Source organism: Dermacentor albipictus, chromosome 7 (genome assembly GCF_038994185.2).
Source record: "Dermacentor albipictus isolate Rhodes 1998 colony chromosome 7, USDA_Dalb.pri_finalv2, whole genome shotgun sequence".
Taxonomy (NCBI): Eukaryota; Metazoa; Arthropoda; class Arachnida; order Ixodida; family Ixodidae; genus Dermacentor; species Dermacentor albipictus.
In genome coordinates, this window is record NC_091827.1 from 83,082,140 (window position 1) to 83,104,227 (window position 22,088).

Below are 22,088 nucleotides of genomic sequence, written 5' to 3' on the forward strand. Positions count from 1 at the left end.
AATAGGCCTATTTGACTAATACGGGATAGACCTATTAGACTAATACACCAATCTACTACTAATACACAATCTGCTAGACTAATACATAGACATAATAGACTGTATTAGTGACCTCATAGGCCATTAGATATTGTATCAGAATTTTCGCTAGGGGTGCGGCTGCTGCCGCTATGCGTCAGAGCTTTCAGAAGAACTTCGGTTTGGCCTAGTTGGTGTTTACTGCATATCATATTGACCGCAAATAAAGACGGGGACTATGCGGTCAATATGATATGCAGTAAACACCAACTAGGCCAAACTGAATTAAGTTACCGCCCGTGTTGTTCTTGTGTTCTCTTCTACTGTCCCGTCTTTATTTGCGGTCATTATGATATACACGTCAGAGAAATAGTCTTTTAAGGTGGCAATACACTTGCAACGGGACTCGCATTTGGAACTGCGGTGCATTCTCGGCCCATGGCACCTATGTATACGCGTTAAGCACCACAGAAGCGCCGCTGACGTTCTTGTGGGCCACCAGCCTTAACGAAGCTCTGTAAATGGAAGACCAGCGGGTCTACGGGACAGCGGGCCCAGCGGGCGAGTGGAGACGCCACTGTGCATGTGCGGTACGCTAGGGTGGCCAGCGCGTCATTGGGCCGCTCGCTAGCTCGTATCCTCTACAAACACCAACTGCCTCTACCCAGCGGAGCGCACGCAGCGGACCAGCGTTGTTGAGAAAAAACATGGCGACCCCCCGCACGAACAGCGGCATGTCGTCGGCATCGTCTTAAAACGCCGCGCTGGCTCGCCTGCAGGCGAAAAAGCCTTGGAAGTGTTTCACCACTGAAGAGGACCTCTGTATCGTGCGAGAGGTTTCAGGAACGAGACCGTTTGGCGACGTTCTTGAAGCCTCTCGCACGACCGCGATCGAGAACCTGAAACGAGCGTACTGATCTTTTCAGGGTAACTCCAACCCTGGTCGACAGGTGGCGCAGCAAAACGCTCCGCTTTATGGTGCCTGAATGGTTTCTTCCTACCAGACTATGTGGTGCACAGCCTGACTCTGGCATTCATCTAACTCTGGCCTGCAGTTACAATCTTGGCAATGTAGGGAAAGATTAGTAGGCGATCCACCCGTTAACGACCTTTTATGTTCCATTAGCCTCTGATTGATACACCGCCCCGTTTTCCCTACGTAGAACTGGCCACAGCTAGTAGTTCCCTAGATTGCCAAGATTGTAACTGCACGCCACAGATGAATGCGCGATATTGTATAGGCACAAGAATGACGATACGCGTCTTATGGTAGAGGCATATGACATATCTATAATGGTGGAAGTGCGTGCGTAAGTCAACCTTCGATTACTTTGCATAAGGAAGAGATAACAGCTATCTCTCGCGTAGACCGGCACATGTGCCCGACTGACACGTGGTGATGCCATTCCGGAGCTTGTGCAGATGAGTTTTGTGTCTTCTTTCTTCTTTTTTCGCCTCAGTGCTCCCTTCAGTTGATAGTAGGCGTTCGTGTTGTCTACTTCTCTTCTCTTGTGTCCTGTCTGCACGCCTCACCTTTTTTGCATAATGAAAAAAATGTTCGGGGTAAACGTCGGAAGTGCGTGCGATAAACAAAGCGCCAAAAAATTAAACGACCAGTTCTTCGCGACCTTGCATTAGGCTGCTCCTTTATCTCACCCTTACCACACAGGCCAAACAGTTCTCATGCCACGAGACTGAAGTTTCAACGTGACAGCTCAGCAAATGCCAGCGGAGAAGGCTCTCGCGATAACTGCCGAGAAAGAGTGCTTTGGATGCTCCCTGCGGGAGCATATACAGGAACACTAGACCGACAGAGACAGCAGCGCCGCATGGTGAGTGCACACGGAAGTGGGTCACCCTCTCGCGCGCGGCTCGGGGCAGGTTGCAACCTGAAAGGAATCTAAAAACGTTGCGAAGTACAACGTACAGCTAGGGATCTGCGCATTCATTTGCAACTCGCTACACGTCGGCGATGATTCCTAAAGAACGGCCGCTGCTGTCGCGTCACTCTCCTGGGAAACTTCTTCCCCATGATGGTAAAAGCAAGTCTTGAAGCTCCTGTTTCAGGCTACTGCAGGCGCTGGAAAGAATTTTAAGCCATGGTGGCCATATTTGAGAGATTCGGCTTTGTCGTTTTAAATTAACTTCAATAGAAGGCTCCTACATTCACTGCACATTTCATGCAGGACGGTCCACTGATGTCTAAGTATGTATAAAACATAGCCTTTGAGATCCATGCCCAACTCGTTGTGCAACAGCGGAACACTGAAATCTCGGAACTCAAGCAAGATAAGCAAAATTTTGTCGAGTTCAACAACACGTAATAAAAACGTTGATAATTTTATGACACATCTTGATTTGTTTTGCTACCGTTTTTTATTAATGTTTGAAGCTAACAAAAAAATGTTACTATCCAAGTCAATCCGGCTCTGGACTTTCGGAATGGCTCGTGGGTGTCATGGCTCCAATGGAACGCGCATGAGCAGCGCTCCCAAGTTTCATTCGCGATGGCTAACTTGACAGAAAAAGACTTTGCACCGCTGAGCGCGGCCTGCGTGAGGGCCTTAAACGACAAGCTGTACGAGAAGCGCAAGACAGCAGCACTGGAGATTGAGAAGTGAGTTGCGAGCGCGGTAGAAATATGGGAGTTGTTCGCCGGTTGCGCCAGTGGTTCTCCTTTAGCTTCTTCAGGCAGCGGTTTCCGTCGATGTTATTTGATGTCAGGATGTGAGGAGCGCACAGCCGTAGTATGAAAGTCCCAAGTCTGTTTTGCCTATCATCAATTAGTCGAAGTGTCGCTTGATCATGTTGCCCAAGGACCCTCGATCACTGTACCTCACTGCTGTTTGTGAGCTCAAAAACAAAATTCGCGCGATGATTACGCGCAGTGATTCGTTAGGGGGGGAACAGCGAATGAGGCACAGTATGGTTCTTCTACAGCTTTTGTAGCCGGGTATCATACCGCGATATCGATGTGTGACATTGGCATCGTAATGATAATACATTCCAAAGTTCAGCAGATCGGGAAGAACATATGCACTGTCGCAGTGATATCGCTTGATTGTAGCAGTTAGGCTGATTAGTGTCACTACTGCGTTTGCAAACGAGCAGTGCCGCCAAGCGCAAAATTGACTCTGCGTGAGTTTCCGGGCATTACACTCACGTTCTAGGTTCATTCATTCATTCACCTATTTCTCGTTGTTGCGTGAATTTTACAAAAAAACTGTTGGGCCCCGTAGCCAAAGGCTAGTGTGGGCCCATAGTGAATATGCATATATCAGCAGCTACAAAATTTAGTACATGTCTACTTCCTAGTAATGAAATTTAAAACAATTAAGTTATCACAAACATATGCAATTAAAAAAAATACAGTAGATGATACAGATAAAGAATCAAGTAAGTTTAGATTGGTACAGCATTTTGACAGCGTTTGCAAAACACATGGAACTAACAGGTTCCTCGGCTGTCAGTGTGGCGCACAATTCGATATGCTACAGTTTACAAACAACCGCGGTTCATTTACTATAATCAAGACGCCTTATCGTGAATTCTCCTGATGTCTTGGAAGAACCTCTAGCTGCTAAGTGGATGACATGAGGCGCCTAAAATGATGTAGCACATTCCTAAACACGCTAAATCTACCCACGTCTTTTGCACACAGCCCGAACGTGATCTGAGAGTTCAACAAAACATGGCTGGGCAGCATCGAAGATAAATGCGTCTTAGTTACTATCCTAAAATACTCTTTAGGTATATCTATCTATCGCCGACACAATGGGCGAAACTTGTATGAATATGCGTTTCTAATACTACGCTTCAAGTATGGTGTATCTTAAGATGCAAGTTACTCTTGTTGCAAAATCCAGACACCTAGACTCACTGAAGGCTTGCGAATAACTGTAATTAAAGCTTATCCCAAGAAAAGGTTTTTGTTGGCTCATTTTCTAGTAAGACTGGATTCACAGTGCCATTTGGAAACTCTACATTTTCAACCTGTAGTAACTGGAAAATGCCAGTTTGGCTTTAATTTTCATAAGACAGTAGTATGCTGTGCAGCACTAGCATATTGTAAACGAGAAGCAGGATCAACGAAAAACTAAGTGTAAAGGAGTATATGATTAATCAGCTTAATGTAACCCAAAAACAGTCTTGACGGTTTTGTACAATTGCACCGACCCAATAGGTTAGGTGCTTGTGATCATTAAGAGCCGATTGTAGGTGCCCTATGTAAACCGTCTAATTTATTGTTAGGCTTTAAACATCTGCATCGCTTACAGATCACAGCAGCATCACTTCCAGATTTTCCAGCCGTGTCTGGCCATTCTATGTAGAACGGGTGAGTGAGGTCACTTGAGCGAGCAATTGGACTGGCTTCCCACTTGATTTCATAAGAATACATAAAGCGTGCTGCTCCGTTAGGCTTCTCTGTAATAGCATATCTATGCGTAGTAATTTCAGTACCTGGGCCTTTAGGGTAAATAAATAAATTAAAAAAGTGTGGACATTTCTTCAAATTTCTGGCTCACTTCCGCCTGAGAATGCAAATCGTCAGCTACAGCTGTTGCCTGTGCACACGCATATGTGCGCATGCTCAAGGGAAGGTGTGGAACAAATAGTTTGCTCTGAAAAACTGGGCTTTGTTGCATGGCACATCCAAGGTTAGGGGTCATGAACTCAACAAAGGTAAATAAATGCAGAGTGGCAACCGCCACTGGTGGGATGTAGAAGAGTTGTGTCACCATGAATATAGGTGGATAAAATGGCTCCTTCTGGCAGCAGAACCATGATTGATAATATAGCTGTACTGCGCTCACCTTCCTGCATTGCCGATGCGCGCAGGGAGTAAACGATAGTGACTGCATGCTGTAGAAAATGTGAGCATTGCTCAGAAACTTTATTTCAGGGCCATTATCACTGCAATAACAAAAAGAAGAAAAAGCTTTTTTCCTTCTCATGATCAGGGTACCCTGTGAATAATTGACCTTGATAAACCTACTCTTGCACAGTTTCTAGAGACTGACTGCGAATCATCGATGGAAATGCCATGGGATAGAAATTTTCAGAAGAATCAAAATTAATTTGAGTGCATACGGCAGGCATTACCAAAGTCACGACAGGAAGCTTACTGCTATCTTTGAAAAGAAGTCTACAATCATCGCATTATACCTGTACTAACATATGGGGCAGAAAATGGGAGGTTAAGAAAGAAACTTGAGGAAATGTTTTGGAGCGCGCAATGAGCGGTGAAATAAAAAAGTTGAGCATAATGTTAGGAGATAGGCAGGCAGCAGTGTGGACTAGAGAGAAAATTAGGGTAGCCAATATTCCAGTTGACATTTACAGAATAAAAAAAAAAGAATGGAGCTGGGCAGGCCATTTAATGTGTAGGGGAGATAATCGTTTATCCAAGGGAAGGGAAGTACATTGGAGGACGGCAGGAAAGTAGGTAGTTTTGTGAAAATAAGTTTGCAGGCATAAGGTGGAACAAGCTGGCACAAGACGGGTTATTGGAGGTTGCTGGGAGAGGCCTTCGTCCTGCAGTGGACGTATATGTAGGCTGATGATGATGAATTAGAAAAAATTTGTCGATAAGAAGCGAGGGAGCATGCTCAGTTCAACACAACCAGAAGTCGACAGCATTCACTTCACCACATGATATTGTGCCCAAGGAGGCATGACATAGCCGTGGCCACACGGAATAGAAGTTGAGGGGGAATGCTGCAGCTCTAAAGGAGGGTATTGTGTAAGTGCTTGTAGCTATTTTTTTTTCATGCTGACAGAAAAATTTTGCAGCAAAGCATTCTGTGAGAGGTACTCAGACAAAAATAATTTCAGACACCAATTAAAACAGGCATAGCACAGACCCTTACACTGTTTTCTTCTGTTTCTTTAATGCACTTTTTGAAGTTTGTATGGGGCAATGTAATATTCACTCTGTGGCACATTTTGAAATTTCAAAATTCAAGCCTCTGATAACATGGTATTTCAGGGTTCCACATTAAGTACGGGGCCTAAATGTGGCTGCTGTCCCCAAGTTGGATGGATGCAACATATGTGCATCCTGTCCATGCTCACAATTTTCAGCTTTGTGCTCTGTCAAATTTCATCACTTAAGATATGTGATTCTTGTTGACGAACCGTCATATCCTGGGGTAAGCTATTGCCCTGAAATGTAGTGCCTTCTCATTTTATGTGTTCCCTGTACCTCGATGTCATCCATATTCCAGCTACCTTTTAGTATTCTCCACTGCAGATTAATTCACCTTTCCCTATTACAGATATATTATAAGTGCACACCGCTGCCCTCGCCGTTAATTTGATATTTACTAGTTAGTTTCCTGGTTCTTTCTTTCCACAGTCAGACAACATTTTTCATAAGCTACCACTCTTTTTTACAAGTTTTTCCAACACACTCTCATTAAAATGTCAAATAAGTACTCCAGTGGGCCTGTGCACTTGCTAGGTGTAGGCCATTCGCGAGTTCTCGGCAAGATCTCGTGCTGTTTGTGAGTGCCTATTTTCCAGAAGTCTTTGCCAAACTGCTAAGCATGACGAATTATAGTTCACATGGTCTCTTAAGTATAACATTATCCACTGTTATGTCACCTGCCATTTCTTTTTCTGACAAGGACAAAGTGAAAGCAAGACACACATTTCGCAGCAGTGCACGTCGCACATCGTTCCAACAATAGTCTCCAGAACAAAAGCACTTTTCCTAAGTAAGCATTCTGTGCAGACAAGATAGGACTCCAAAAATAAGTATGACTCGTTTCTAGACTGCCAACTGGATTCTGTGTCAGACTTAGCACTCCTGAATAAAAAATACTAATGTGTTTTTTATAAACATTGAGCATGCCAAGATGGTTGTGAGCTAACTTCTACCCAGGGCATATGTATTGTCATTTTCAGCGTATGAGATTACATATTAATGCCATTTCTGTTGCTTCTACACTGGCATAGTGAGTGACATTCACAGCTAATGGCATTCGCCAGTTGAACGAGTTTCCCGAACTCATGCAAGTGCAACTTGTTTAATCTCAATGATGGAAACTTCACAAAAGTTTTTGAAATCAATAATTGAAAATGAAATGTCATCAGAGTAAAGGTTGTCATAATTGCTGTTATGAACTTTTTTAATAATTTTATGACATACAGCATGATAGTTGAAGTAGTTTGTTCAAATTTATTCTTGTTGCCAGTCTTCGACAGGACACTAGCACCTTCTCGTCGGCGGCCATGTTTACAAACGCTCGTCTGTTTTTTTTTCCTTGCTGTGTATTATTTTCAAAGTGTTGCTGTGCTAAAGCCCATGCACCAACCACGGAAGCCAACTCCACAGCTTTGTCAGCGGAGAACGATAAGCGAAAAATACATCGAAACAACGACGAGACGTGCGCGCTGCTGAAAATGTGGGAAGAGCACTTCATTGATTTTGCAAGCTGAAGTGCAACCCTAAGGTGTGTAGGTCAATTGCAGAGTGCCTGCGTGCGCAAGGTGCCGATAAACATTGCCGTCAATTGCGAATGCCATTTTGTATACCCGTGTAGACAGGGAACGCAAGGCTGCCATGACATTTGGTATGAATGTCATTTACTGTAAATGACATTACACGTGTTGTGTGACAGAGGTATTACATGCTTAACAAAGTGAAGATGATGGAAAAAAAAAACATACTGCTAAACAACCAACTAAATTTTTAATGCTGAGTTCGACTTATAAGCATAGTGACATGGAAATAATTGTAAAAGAACAGTAACGCTTGTGCAGATGTCCCTGGGGAATTTCCAATCTTGCTGCAAAGCTAATTTTCTCTGTTAAGGTAATCAGCACCAACACTCCCACGCCTTTGGTGATTTTTTATGATGGTGAAAAGACCATGTATAATCATATTTTGTACAAATGCAGGCTGGCTTCAGCAATCTACATTGGTAGAGCTCAGTGGGGTGACCATAAAGCCAAGCATCAAAGTCTAGTCTCCTGTGATGAAGGTCAACATTATGCATGTGACATCATCTGATCTAGCGGAGGCCAGGGCATGTCCACAAGAGGGTGCTTGATGAAGGCTTCTTTTGACATTCAGAATAACACAGTCATGGGACAATATTGGTTTCTCGTGCAGGATGGTTAAGGACTTCATGAGCAAGGACAACGTGATGCAGATCCGTAAGCTGCTCAAGCTCCTCGGCCAGGACTTTACCCTCGCACACAATCCCAACAGCCGCAAGGGAGGCCTCATTGGGCTTGCTGCCATGGCCATTGCCCTAGGCAAGGTCAGCTGAGAAGTGTTTGATGATGTGTGCAACATTGCTCTGAAGTTTTCTCAGATTATCCGCACAGCACATGATTTTTAAGGGGTATTTGGATAGGAACATATTCTAATAGACTGCTGAAAATTTTGTTGCTTCTATACGTAAACAAAGAAGCAGTGGAAGGAAATTTGTTGAAGAAAATCATTTCCTCCCTTTAGTTTCACGAGTACTTTTGTGAAATTTGTCGAACTGGTTTAGTTTTAGTCAAACAAAATCTGAAAGCTCATTCCACTTTCTGGTTGGCTTACAAGGAAACATTAAGGGGCTCCTTGGGCATTACAAACAGATGAGCGTGGTGTGCAGATCGCATGGTTACAATCATTTCTGCAAGGTATTAAACCTTAGAGAAATATTACACCTTGCAGCCAAAAATTCAGACGAAAGCCTTTCTGTGCTTCTTCTTGGACTTCCTGGCAGCAGCAGCAGTGAAGACGCACATATCAAATACAAGCTCAAGCCGTCTGTTTTGAGAGTGAAAGCTTCTGTGGATGAACCGAGCTGTTTTATTATTCGTGTGTACTACAGTTCCACGGAAGAAGCTATTGCAAGGCTGTGCAATATGAGGGCAAAAATGTTTAGTGAAGTAACGTAGCTGAGAGAGAGCATAATACTAACAGAACAAGTTGTAGTTTGTAGTAACACATGGATTAGTACACAGGGCGTGCCGACTGTCATACACAAAGCTTTAAGATATGGGTATCACCTCTAAGGTAAGAAAATGAAGTGTATGTTGTTCAGGGTGAACTCTAGTTGAGGAACTGGAAGTAAATTTTAGTTAAAAATAATTGGCTAAGTTTTATTCGTTCTTATTGTTGGTATGGTAATTAGGCAGTTGTAGAAATCTTGAGAGGTCAGAATGAGGTGTTACCTGCAAGCTATTATAGCTTGTTTATTAGATAGTTATAGCTCAGCGGGTTTATGGGCCAGTGGGCGAGCGGAGGCACCACTACGCCTGTGCGCTATGCTGGGGGTGGCCAGCGTATTTTACAGAGCGGGCTGCTCTCTCACTGGTATCCTCTCCCCTTCGAGAGGTTTCAGCAATGAGGCTGTTTGGCGAGGATTTAAAGTGGATGACCGTGATCGAGAACTTGGAGCCAGCATACTGATCGTTTCACAGCATAACTGCAACCTTGTTCAATAGGTGGTGCAGCAAAGCGCTCCGCTAAACTGAGCGAGTGATCACTGAGCTCAAAACTGTTACTTTCGTGCGACACTTCGCTGTCGTCTCCACCAGTCTGCTGAGCCCATTGTCCCGTAAACCTGCTGATCCATAACTCTGTTTTTTTATGCTGAGGAGAGAAAGCCCATGAGTTTATAGGGATACCATGTCAAAATTTTCTAAATGCGCGGGTTACAGATACACAACATTTGTAACAAATGCAAATTTTTCTACTACATGCACTAATTGTTTTGTCCAGCATCACTTGTGTATACTGTTATATTTGCACTTGGTTTCATTGCAAGCATGTCTTCCTTTTATGTTATTTTAAGTGTGCTGTCCCTAGTGGCAAGCCTGAGATGAACCACAAATTTCCCACGCTGACTGTTTGATGGTGTTTCTGCCCCATGTGCACGTGTACTTAGTCACACAGTATTTTTCATACTTCAAGGGCTTATCCCTGTTTGCCAAAAATGAAAATGTATGCATGATGTCTAACTTGCTGGGAACAAATAGTTTTGACGTCTCACACGATTCTATACTACTACCTAATTGACATCTGGACAATTAGAGCAGCAATCAAAAAGCAAGATAATTATTTTTAATTAAATAATTGGATGTCAGGGACTAAAAGATTACTGGTGGTTTCTCAACAAGGCTCCGAACAAGATGCACTGCCTTGTTTACGTAGAATGGTCCGTTTATTTTTTTTTCGAAGCTTTGTGCTACTTGTAAGGCACCGGAAAAATATGTGTGGCAAATATGAACCAAATCTGAAGTGATGAGGACACAATGCCAACAAGTACACCTGAAAAATCAGTTGAAAGAAGTGGAGAATGATTCTGGTTATAGATTTCTCACGGTCTTCTATACATGGGGAAAAACTGGACTTTTAGGGGTCCGTGGGTGGGTAGTAGACAGTCAAGTACTTCGAGCAAATGAATGCATTTATACAGGAAATCTCAAACTGCTTGGGAAGCAAATCTCTCTGTCTCACCACACTGCATGCTGCTGGTGCACGCACCTGCTCGCAGGACTCGGCGCTGTACGTGGATGAGCTGGTCAAGCCAATCCTGGCCTGCCTGAGCGACTCCGAGAGTCGTGTCCGGTACTATGCCTGCGAGGCACTCTACAATGTCGTCAAGGTTGCACGTGGCGCCGTCCTCCCCAACTTCAATGACATCTTTGACTGCCTCAGCAAGGTGTGCCACTGTCGCCAGGATGGGGAATAGGGAGGTTCCTGCAAAAGTGCCTCACTTTCTTCTTGTGGCAAAGCTTTCCTAAGTGTGGAGTCGGATGGGATTAGATGCGGCAGTACATGCTGTGGTTGGTATAGTAGTGGTGATGCTTGGGCTGTGAAAAGGAGGGTGGGGACAGCGAGAAAGGCAGTGCCTTGAAGAGGAAAGTGGGTGGAGAGCAAGTAATGTGCGTTGATTGGTCGGGCCAAGCAGTGACATTATCGAGCCATGGCTGCAGAGTTCAGTTCCTGGGGTTTGGGTATGCGCTAGCGCTTAACCCTTTGAGGGTCTATTTTTTTCGCCATATGTGACCGCCCAGGGCCGATTGTTTTTTTACTGCAGATTCCAATTCTTCCGAAAAAAATTTACCGTAATTTTTCTAGGGTGACCGTAAAGTGAGAAAAACTATTTTGCTTTGGTATATATGTACTGTTTATTCATGAATAACAACAATAACAAAAACTTATAAGAATTAAAAATTTGATGCACATAAGGCTTAGAAAATGTGCACATGAGAATATTTTGTAAGTGCAAAATGTTCCTGCTCTTACACTAATATTTACGTCCATAGCTTAATTGGACTGTGTAGGTGAGCGCACTCAAGAAAACTGTGGTTGTGTGCCTGTCAGAAAAGCAAAATGTGTGACAAACCTCCGGTAATCTTCATGTTATCGCCAACCAGAGGCAATTAGCTGTTGCGAGTCTCCAAAAAAAGAAAAGGAAACACATGCACGGCGGCATCCTTCTTATGCGCACCCCTGTGAGCACTAAACGAGTGAGAAACACTTGATCGCCCTTCGAGCGATTAGTAACGAGGTAGCCATCAGTTTTATGAGGGCTATATGCTACCGCTCGCGTGCCAATTCACGAGCGGTAGCATATAGACGCGCCGGAGAAAACTAGCTCTAAAACAAACCGTGCAACGAAAACCAAGAATGGGAGGTGCGAGAAAAAAATTCCTTGTATTCCCGCATAGTGGCAGCACATGCCAGAAAAGAAAAAGTTCGGAAATCAGCGCGCATTTTAAATGTACAGACGGCGCCATAAATATATGGCGTCGACTATTTTGGACTTTCTCGTGGTGCCGTATATTTACGTCATTGACTCTCAAAGGGTTAATTGGCTGCGGTAGCAGAGTAAATGCGGAAACGTAGCTTAGAGGCGATTCCCACTGTGAAAGGCTGTGGAGGAAAGCTATGTTCCTGAATGCAGATATGCAAATGCAGATACCATCTCGTTTTTTAGTGATGTTATTTTGCATGTAGTACAGTCTAAAACGAATGTTTGAAGGCCACGTGCTCTGAGAAGTTTTTGTTTCTTGACATCCTAGACATGGGAGCCTGAAAATGAGTATCGTATCTGCATGATTCTAACACTCGTGTATTTTAAATAAAACGTGCGTTCAAATTCATGTGCGTGTTAGAATCAGAACCATTTCTACTCGGAATCAAAAACAATACCGAAACTAAAGAAAAGAAAACCTAATTGCAAGGTAGCTAGCCGCATTGCTATCGAACAGATGTTGTTGTTTTATGCCTTGGCTTGCAGTTGCCATTTTCCAGTTTGCTGTATGCCTGCCATAGCGCTTCTGCTCAGCTGCCTTTTGTGGAGGTAGTCTAGTGGTAGGATGGAAAAAAACAGACATTTTCATTACAAGCGTTTTCATTTCACTGAAGCGTAAGGTAACCCTTCTGACAGAAGAACAGGGTAGCCGCGTAGAGTTGCACGTTTTAGGCATTCCTGAGACATGCGTCGACAATTGGCAGTGACAAAGGAACTTCGAATGCATTACATAGAACTGAAGATGACTCTCTGTGGTCGGCAGACAGGGAAAAGGAGGTGCCATCAGACTTTGATAGTGACTAGCCGCTAAGGTTCAGCTGTGTCTGTGCGCTTTTGTATGTTCCATAAGATCGTTTCAACACGTTATGCGTCGACTCAGGTTTCGTTACTTGATGTGCGTGGTAGAATCAGCACCAAGTTATTTTTTTAGGCATTTTGGCGGTAAAATAACTGCGTTGCATTGGGAGTTCAGTAGAATCATGCAAATGTGGTTCAATGCACGTGGGCTTGCTTGTCTAGTGTAGACAGTGGGTATTCAAGGCTGGATTGCCTCTATGGAGTAAAGTTTAAAATTTCCACTGTTGCCGTCATCTCCAAATGTTTGCTTGTGTTAGTATTTCATGCTCTTTTTGTCCTGAGCCGCAATGGTTTCATGATATATGAGCTCTGTTCGTCTTCTTGATGTGCAGCTGCATCCGTGTCCTTACGTTTGGCTGTTGTTGTTTTGTGCATTTAAAGTCACTTCTTGCTGTCTCTTCTTTTCCTTATCTTTAAAAATGCTTCTGTTTTGAAATGTGGTTACATAGTTTTATGTTCTACTCCCTGCTGTAGTGCATTTATGCGCTGTGATGATGTGTGAAGTAAATGAAGTCGAAGCTCTATGTCTAAGTTGTACTGCATTGAATCGTGTCATGCCACTAAATTTTTTTATTCGGCCTGGTTTCTCTCCTTCTTCACTAGCTGGCTGCTGATTCTGACCAGAATGTCAAGAATGGCTCGGAGCTCCTCGATCGCCTTCTCAAGGTTGGAGGAGCACAAATTCATGTTGCATGGTTCAACATCTGAAGCCTTAAGGCATAAGAGTGTATTCTGTGTGCTAGATTTTTTCGAATCCATTATGCTCTGGAAAAACAGGAAAAATACAGTGGAAACTCATTACAGCAGATCCTCGTAACCCAATAAGGCATGTTGCCTGTATCCATAGTATGTATTATCCCCAAGATGCTTACCCCACTGATAAAATTTTCAGACAGTTTTTCAGAATAATTATTCCTACTTGAAGGCAGCTGATGAAACGCATAAATATCTGAAGTCTGAAAAAAAAATGAATTCATTAAGGTTAACGTGTTAGCAGAGTCTGCACCAAACCTGTGCCTAGTGGATGCAGCAGCATAGGTGGCTTATCACTCCCAATGTCTTATGGTCAGCCATACAGGAATGGCAAATGATTGCTTCATCGTACAGCTTGGGGCGTGACAGGAGAATGATCTCGATGTACTCTTGAACCTCTTTGAAACGAGACAGGATCTAACGAAACAATGGAGGTAACAAAGTAAATGCAACTTCCCTTGAAATCCATAGAGATCCACATATATAAAACCTCATTTTAATCAACTAAAATTGTTGTGCTGACGATGGATATAACGAGCTAAATTAGTCCCTGAAACCAAGAATACTGACTGTTGTGCACCGAGCATATTGCTTTCCACTGGGTTCTGCACTCATTCAGCGTGGTATAGTTCAAAATTTGCCCATCAGAAGCACTGTCAAACAGCACTGGCCTTTATCACTGCTGCAAGTAGCCCTGCATAAGCAGCACCTCTATCTTATCGAACCTCTCTCTTGCTGCAGCATGCAGCTATAGTGTACGTAGCTGGCGAAGCTAGGTACACCCTCAGAGATCGCAATCTCGGAGGCAATGCCTAGCTGCGCCGTGCCACGCATAGATGACGATGCTTGCAAGTAGCTTAGTAAAGACTAGTGCTTCTACTCCTCGGCAGCGCGCCACACTGGCTGATGCCGCTCGAGGTGACCTACAAGATTGTGTGAAACCGGCACGAACCGACCAATCCAAACTGGCATGCTCACGCAGTCGAGCACTGTCAGCTTCAGGGCCACGAGAGAGCGGCTGATCAGACTGTTTTGCTCTCACAGGTTGAACACATCCGTGTATATGACCGACATTGTTTCTGGCACTTTGATAAGCTCTGTCAACTGTGTACTTTGACGAGTTCACAATGTCTCATGGTGGTGAAGCTACCTCCGAAAGCCATTGAGGTCACCCGAGAATACCACACCAGCTGCGTAGTCGGCGCACCACATTGTGTGCCACGCGCTGTTCAAACATGATGGACATTCTTTGCATCGCAATGTTCTCGCCGTGCCCTTCAACTGCGTCGGTGTTTCGTTGGTCTCACAACAATGTGAGCGAGCCAAAAGGAAAGTGTAAGCAAAATACCGTCACATTGTAACAGAAGGAGGCTATCGCAAAGTTGAAAAGTCATGTCTTGCACATGCCGGAGAGTCTGTTGCTGTTGTTTCATTCAAATTTCATCACATACGCGGTTGCATAGCGGTTCGGTGGGCTGCGGAGCCGTAGTCTTCTTTCCATGTTTAAAGTTGTGCACACCATTGGGAATACGCTGCAGTAAAGGGAAATGATCGGTATAATGAAGCAACAGATACAGTCTACGCTTGTTACAATGGACCCACATACAACAGACTTTCGGACATAACGAACTATATTTCAGCCTTAGTTCATTCTACCTATTTTATCAGTGCAACTAAGTTTGCTTTTAACGGACTGCGCTACAACGGACTACCGGCTACAGCGGACGTAATTAGCACCAATTTTTGGCAAAATCGGGCGCATAAAACGGATTTTTGCCGCGTCGACACAGGCTGGCAACTGACTTGCAAGGGTGAGCCAACGATCGCGGCTCAATGCAGGGTTATAACTCAGTGACGGGTCCAGCGGGCCAGCGTAGCCGGCACTGCACTTGTACCGCGCATGCGCACTGGCGTCTACGCTGGCCCGCTGCAGCCACTGGCTCGCTGAGCTATAACTCTCTACTATCTTGCGTGCAAGGAAGATAGGAAAGCGGGGCGGAAGCGCACCGTCTATCACACGCGAGGCAAGGGGGAAGGGGAGGCAAATGAAAGAGGCGGGGGGTTCTACTCCGCTGGCTGCTGCTAATGGCGCGGCCATGCAAGCGCCTTATCTTAAAAGCGATCTGCGATAGAGACAAATTGCGCCCAGTGCTGGTAGTTTCGTATGTGCTGTGCTCTGGACATTTAGTTAGCGTTGAAATGAGAGACAGCACGGAGATCAGCTGGCTCGCTGCTGTTGCCACGCTTATCTTGCTTAATTTGCTATCGCAATCGATCCTTCGCCTTTCGGGTGAAACTGCGATTTTTTTTTTTTTACTTTGGACACTTGTCTCTCTCTTTACAATAAATTCAGAATGAAAATTTCGGAATTTCTGGAACATTATAATCTTCGGATAAAGCACGTTTTTTGTCAGATTATCAGTGTCCATTGTAACTAGGATTGACTGTGTAACGAAGTATATAATGAAGGTTAACCAGGCTCAGTCTGGTTAACCTCCCTACCTTTTCTTTCTCCCTTCTCTCTTTCTCTGATGTACTCTTTTCAAATCAATAAAGTCCGGCTCAAATTAATGCTTAACATCAACATGCCCTAGGAAAGTGATAAGCATTTTGGGCACACTCACGTCAGGTGTCATCTTAGTCGGGCTTGACCAAGTCAAGCATGGGCTTCAAGTTAAGGTGCATTTCTGAATACAGGGGACTATTCTCACCTCCCTGCCTTTCAACCTCGAGAAGGGGGCAAGTGGGTTTATTATTGTACAAATACCGCACACTTAAATGGTTGCCCTTCAGCATGCTAATGATTACTACTACCGGCATGTGTTGCTGCAGCAGTAGTGTAGTGAAACCCAGGAAATAAATGGACAGTAGAACCTTATTAATTCGTTTCAGAAAAGACCACGTGAAAAAACTTACTAACAGAGAAAATGTACGATCCGAAGTAAAAAAAATTTCACATAGTGGACTATTGTTGACGTAATGCGAAATGTCGTACGGATCGTTGTAGCATGAGATGCTGATCCGCGTCGAGGTGGTGGTGCTCTGGTGGCCCGAGAGGCGTTTTGTTTTTTGCTATAGCATGTTGTTTTAAGAAGGCGACAGGAAACCGAAGTGAAATCAAGCAGGTGGGTGATGCCAAATGGCGGCGAAGTGAAATGTGATGCGTCGCCTGCAGCAGGCAACAGTGGCGTGTTTGGATTGTCGGCTACTAAAAGTGTGCAGTACGCTGCCAATGGTACTATGCACCACGCACTGTAAAACAGATAGATGAAGATGCTTATCACTGTAGGTTCAGCGGCGATAGCTGTGAATGTGGCATGCAATGACCCGGGTGGAGATTTGCTGGTACCAGAATAAGAAACTGTGTGCACCATCATTTTTATGTGAGACTGGCAGCTATATACTCTTCTTGATCACGCGCGCCTTGCGCCTTTTGTTGTTCACATGGGATCTAGCGGCCGCAAGACGTATATGATTGCAGTCTGCAGCAGCGAACAGTGGCACATTTCGGTTGTCGCCTTTTAAAAGTGTGTGCTAGGCTTCCGACAGCACCACACGCTGTGAGACAGATAGGCCAAGATGCTTATCCCAATAGAGTTGGCGGCGATAGCTGTGAATGCCACGTGCGACGACCCTGCAGAAGATTTGCTGGTGCCAAAATGAAAAACTGAGTGTGCGCCAGCATTTTTATGTGGGACGGGCAGGTAAGTATCGCGGTGAAACTGCCACAGTGGGCAGCTATACACTGTTCTTGATCATGCATGCCTCACACATTTTCCCGTTTGAATGGGCTCTAGTAGCCGGAAAACGTGTCATACAATCGCAGTTTTAGCGACGTACTGCATGTTGGTGACAAAATATCGTGTTTTCTGGGAATGTATGAACCTGTAAAAAATGTTCGTAACTCTATTGGGTCATCTGTTGTGTTCTCGATTACGAACATTGGCACCTGAAAAACATGCATAATGGGAATGTATCAACGCGGTTCTACTCAGCCATAAGGAGTGCCCTTTTTGTTTCTGATTGGTTGCAGCTCAGAGCAAAGTTGCTTCCAGCCTAAACTCTCATTATATTGAACTCACTCTGTGCAAAATATCACTTTATTCGAAGTAGCTTTATTTATTTTTTCGAACACAGAATCCGATACCGTACGTGCCGTCAATGCTGCAAGTCTGCAGGCGCACTAGCTGTTCTGGAGGAGGTCACTGAAACCTTGAGCGTCGCTTGTTTGCTTGCACTGGTCACTGAGATGTTGAACAAATTGAACCAGGAGAGGTCAACAGCACCACTCTCGCCTCCTCTGTGCAGGATATTGTGACGGAGAGCTCATCGTTCGACCTGGTGGCCTTCATGCCGCTGCTGCGGGAGCGGGTCTACACCAAGAACCACTTTGCCCGGGCATTTGTGGTCTCCTGGGTGAGTGCACTGACAGGTGGTGTTGCACGGGAAACGGTGCACTGCCACACTTTTTTTTAGGGCAATGGAACAGGGTTTCCAGGTTTGGTGACTTCTCGCCAGATTGGCTATTTTTAGCTACATTACTGGTTGGCGACTTGGCTACGTTCTGGCTACTTTTGGAGGTGATAGTTGGTGCAGGTAGTGTCCAAATCGTACACCCTGCAATGGCCTGCTTGACGTGACAGCCCCAAAGTTATATCTCAAAGGCCATGCTTTTGTGTTTTGCAAGCGGCGGAAGCAAATCCAGGAGCTGAAAACATTATGTTGTATGGTCAGTGGGCCTCTTTGACTTGCTGTTCTGGGCTTTCCAGTACTGCCCAAGATGGCTCCTACACAATACTCATTGGCTGAAATCACCGCTTCAGGCAGTCCGGGACTGCCAGGGCTGGATAATTGGAAAAGCTCCTTGAGTTTCTCTATAGGTTGCATACAGCAGCTCTCCCGGAGTACCAGGAGTTAACTAATCTTAAAGACTATGCTTTTTGATGCTGCATTGGACAGAAGCAATTGATGGTGTCCTAATCCCACCCCTAGTGACATTTACCTTGAAAGCAAACCTCGAAGATCATGCTTCTTGGTGCCAGAAGCAACTGCAACAACTGCAAACAGGTCATGGTAGCCATGACATTATAGGTGCCAGTGTCTATGTTAAAGGCACTTGTGACTGCATGCCAGGGAGAGTAGAATGTGTGTGACATCATACAGTTTGCACAAGAACATTTCAAGAGAAGTCATAGTGGTGCAAGGACGAAGTACAGCAAGGTTATTGTACTGAAACTGGGGACATCCCTTTGGCTGTGAGTAAGCACGCTAGTGTGCAGCGGAAATTATCAAAGAATGTCAGCTCGTCATATGGTAACTTATGATACAGTAATATGTGATAACGTTTGCTTTGTCCTGTTATTCTCGTTTGTCATCAATGCAGCAGAAAACTACAGTTATTTTTACAGCGAAGCTGCCTATGGCTCGGGTCTGAAAAAGAAGAGTGTCCAATATGTCGACAAAAACAAATCATCATCTGGGCACCCTGGTGTTAGTGCAGAAACGGTCCAAACTCAATGGCACGTACCCCTGTGGGCTCGGGGACCTGTAACACGTCCTTGAACTGCCCTTGTCACACTTATTTATAATGTTTTTTTTTTTTCAGGCAAATAATGCCTTTATTTGTGTCACATGTAGGGTACATGACACTGGAGGCCAGCAGTAAAAGCTGTCATAAATAACAGCTTGACAAAGCCGCAGGCCCGCATGCACTTGACAGTAGTAAAGTAGCATTGCTTACATCAGAAGAAAAAAAAAAGACACAATACATCAGAAGGTAGTATTGAGGGAGGTAGTATCATCAGGGAGTATTGTGTACAGTACACAATACTCCCTGATAAATGAATTCCAGTTTCTGGAAATAGAAACAAAAATTATCGTGAGATGAGGCAGAAAGTAATGACAGAACAAATGCCTTGAACCAATTAAGGGGGGACATGGGTTGTGGAGATTATTTCCTGCATCTTATGGATCTTATGGCCAAATCTGATGAAAATAAACAAGCTTAGTTAGTTTTTTGTGCTGATTTCAAATATGCAATAATTTTTCTTGTAGGTCCATTAGTTCAGGAGATTGACAGTGCTGCCACTCTATTGTTTGCGGAGACAATGGAAAAAAAACTGCTCAGCAGAAAGTGAATATTATTGCATAGCTAGATACTATAATGTACAATAACTGCAATGCTGCAAAAAGTTTTCAAATTAGATTCTAATTCGCCATTCTGCAGGTGATCAAAATTCTTTCCTTGACCTAAAGCTACCACATCAAAAGAAAATTAATAAAGTGCAAATGTACATGTGCACAAATTTGAAATTCTGCTCTCAGCACTTTGTAATATGCAGATTAGGCTTTCTGCTAAAGAAAGAATTAGTGCTCTAGCTGTTCTAGATCATGAGATATCACTCCGACAGTCTAGTGAAGTGACCCAAAAACATGTTTTGAGAAAAGTGAGAAAACGTGGAAAACCCTATTTTATTTACAAATTTACGGCTGGAACAGCTCAGTAGGCACCAGGCATGTAGTCCTGCTGACTCCCAGCCCCTGTGTGCCGCTTTTTGAGGGACTGGCGCAAATCTTCTGACGCTTTGCGCTTCTTGGCTGATGCTGCCATTCGACGCCTATCTTTCTCGGCCATGCGGGTGCAACTTTGCTCGCTTGGATTCAGGCATAATTCTCTCATTATGTCCTTTGAGGCCCTTGCATTGCCTGCATTGAACTTTAGTACTGCCTCTGCCACAGCAGCCTCCACCATGAATAAAGAAGCGTGCCTGTCTTTTGGCGCCAGTGCCCAGATCATCGAATGCAGGCTTTCATTGTTATTTTGCGTTTTACCACGCTGGCAACGTTGCAGCAGTTTCTTGTCTGAAAGACGTTCATAAATGGGACGTAAAGCCTGACAAACATGAGGAGGAAGCTTTCGAGGATGTTTTGGAACCGGCTCACCCTTGGCCGCTGCAGCATTTTGCTTGCACCAGGAGTTTGGGCCTGATGGACAAAGAGTGTGATTAGCCACATCATCGTTTGATGTCACGTGATGATATGTGGCCATCACTGCATTTTGAGTGGCATCTACGTCTCCTTTGTGGGTCTTCAGAGCCCAACCATAGTAAGAGGTTAACTTGGAGATTAAGTCTGCTGTCCAGCGGCCCTTTCCACCAAGACTCTCATGTCCAGGGCCTCTATGTTTTGCCACCAAGTTGCGCAAAGCCGTCCCCATGCGCTTTTGCACATGATTCACACAGTCCTCTTTTTCAATCGGGATATACCCATACACTTCATCATCTTGTAAAGCGAGATAACTGCGGCTGTCCCCGTCACAAAGCACCGTTGTATACCGCAGATTGTGCCGCTCCAATGAACGTCTGAAAAGAATGAGGGCAGCTTCCACCTCCATCTCCCCAGCTTTCTTATAAGTGTTCTTTTGACACTTGTGGCCATTCTTCCAGGCTCCATAGGAAGGGTCACTCTCCTTAGGCCCCGACTCGCACCCAGCACAGAAATTGCTCAATACCACAAAGTCGAGCACAAGTCCGCTGAACAACTCGATCACAGTGCCGATGCCGATATGGGACGTATGACCGCGGGTCATCCATGACCCGTCGTACGATACCGCGATGTTCCCAGTATGACCTACGTTCAGTTCGGCGTAAAGTTCGCGAACCGACCGCGCGCAGTCGCTCGTCAGATTACGCGCGGCGCGATCGGCCGCTGGCGTCAACTTTGTCTTCACGTAGCTCTGCCACGTTTTCGTGTGAAGCGCCCGACGGCTGATCCCCATCAACGAGAAAATGTCATTGAACGCAGTCTGCCGGTTCCCCGTTGCCTGCATGGCACGCGTAGCCAAAACGTTCACAGCAAAAGGTTTCATCCGTTCAGCACTGTGAGTGCGGCGAGCTCCACACCGACACAATCTCTCCACAGTTCGCGCACATAAAACGCAGCTTCACAGCGAGTCCGTATTCCCGCTCGTCTCGGACGATTTCTAAAGCACCGTTGCAGATGTTGCAGTTCGCAAACGCTAATAAAGTGTTCACAGCACTCAAATGCACAATTGTGAACGTAGTCCCATCAGGCGGGCGAAGTGCATCGTCGGTACTGTCACCCACGAACTCGCGTTTCCTTTCCATCGCTGGAGCGGAAGACAACTCCGATAGCTTCGCTTTGGCTTTCGCTTCCTCCTCCTCCAGCTCGGAGGGTTGCCGGTAGATCGTATCTTGCCGTACGCGAGAGCTGATCGAAGGGTCCGCGGCAGACGGACTTGTCGCAGTATCCGCAGCAGCGGATGCGGTCGTTAGGCCTGTCGTTGCTGCATCGACGATTTCGGCATCGGATGCTGAGGTAGTGGCGTCCTGGGCGTTTTGCGGTGTTGAGCAGCGTTTTTTGAAGTTTTCGGTGAGCGTCCGTCGCACTTTTTTCGCACCAAACTTGTGCCGCGTTCGAAATTTGCGCTCCGTTTCAGACATCACGTCGACACTGGGGCAAGATGGCGCACCTCAATGCGCGGCCAGCGCGGCTCCAAGCGCGGAGCAGACGATGGCCATGCAGCTCCGCCAATCAGGAGGCAAGCTCAAGTCACGTGCACCGAGTGACGAATAGGATGACGTTCTAGTACCTTTTTTTGCCGCGTATTTTCTAAGTGGCCAATGGCCGAACGGGGCCCGTTCTGGCGGGAATTTGAAAGGGAAAAGTCGC

The 22,088-nt window shown here is 45.1% G+C and overlaps 1 protein-coding gene across 1 annotated transcript in view; it reads left to right on the plus strand.

Moving 5' to 3' along the window:
- The first annotated feature begins 2,460 nt into the window (after positions 1–2,460).
- Positions 2,461–22,088, plus strand: part of LOC135908717 (protein VAC14 homolog) — an 88,754-nt gene continuing 69,126 nt past the window's right edge. The window contains exons 1-5 of the mRNA XM_065440578.1: positions 2,461–2,635; positions 8,138–8,288; positions 10,521–10,688; positions 13,248–13,310; positions 17,706–17,813. Coding sequence (XP_065296650.1) covers positions 2,526–2,635; positions 8,138–8,288; positions 10,521–10,688; positions 13,248–13,310; positions 17,706–17,813 — 600 coding nt within the window. The 5' untranslated portion in view covers positions 2,461–2,525. The remainder of the gene's footprint in view (positions 2,636–8,137; positions 8,289–10,520; positions 10,689–13,247; positions 13,311–17,705; positions 17,814–22,088) is intronic.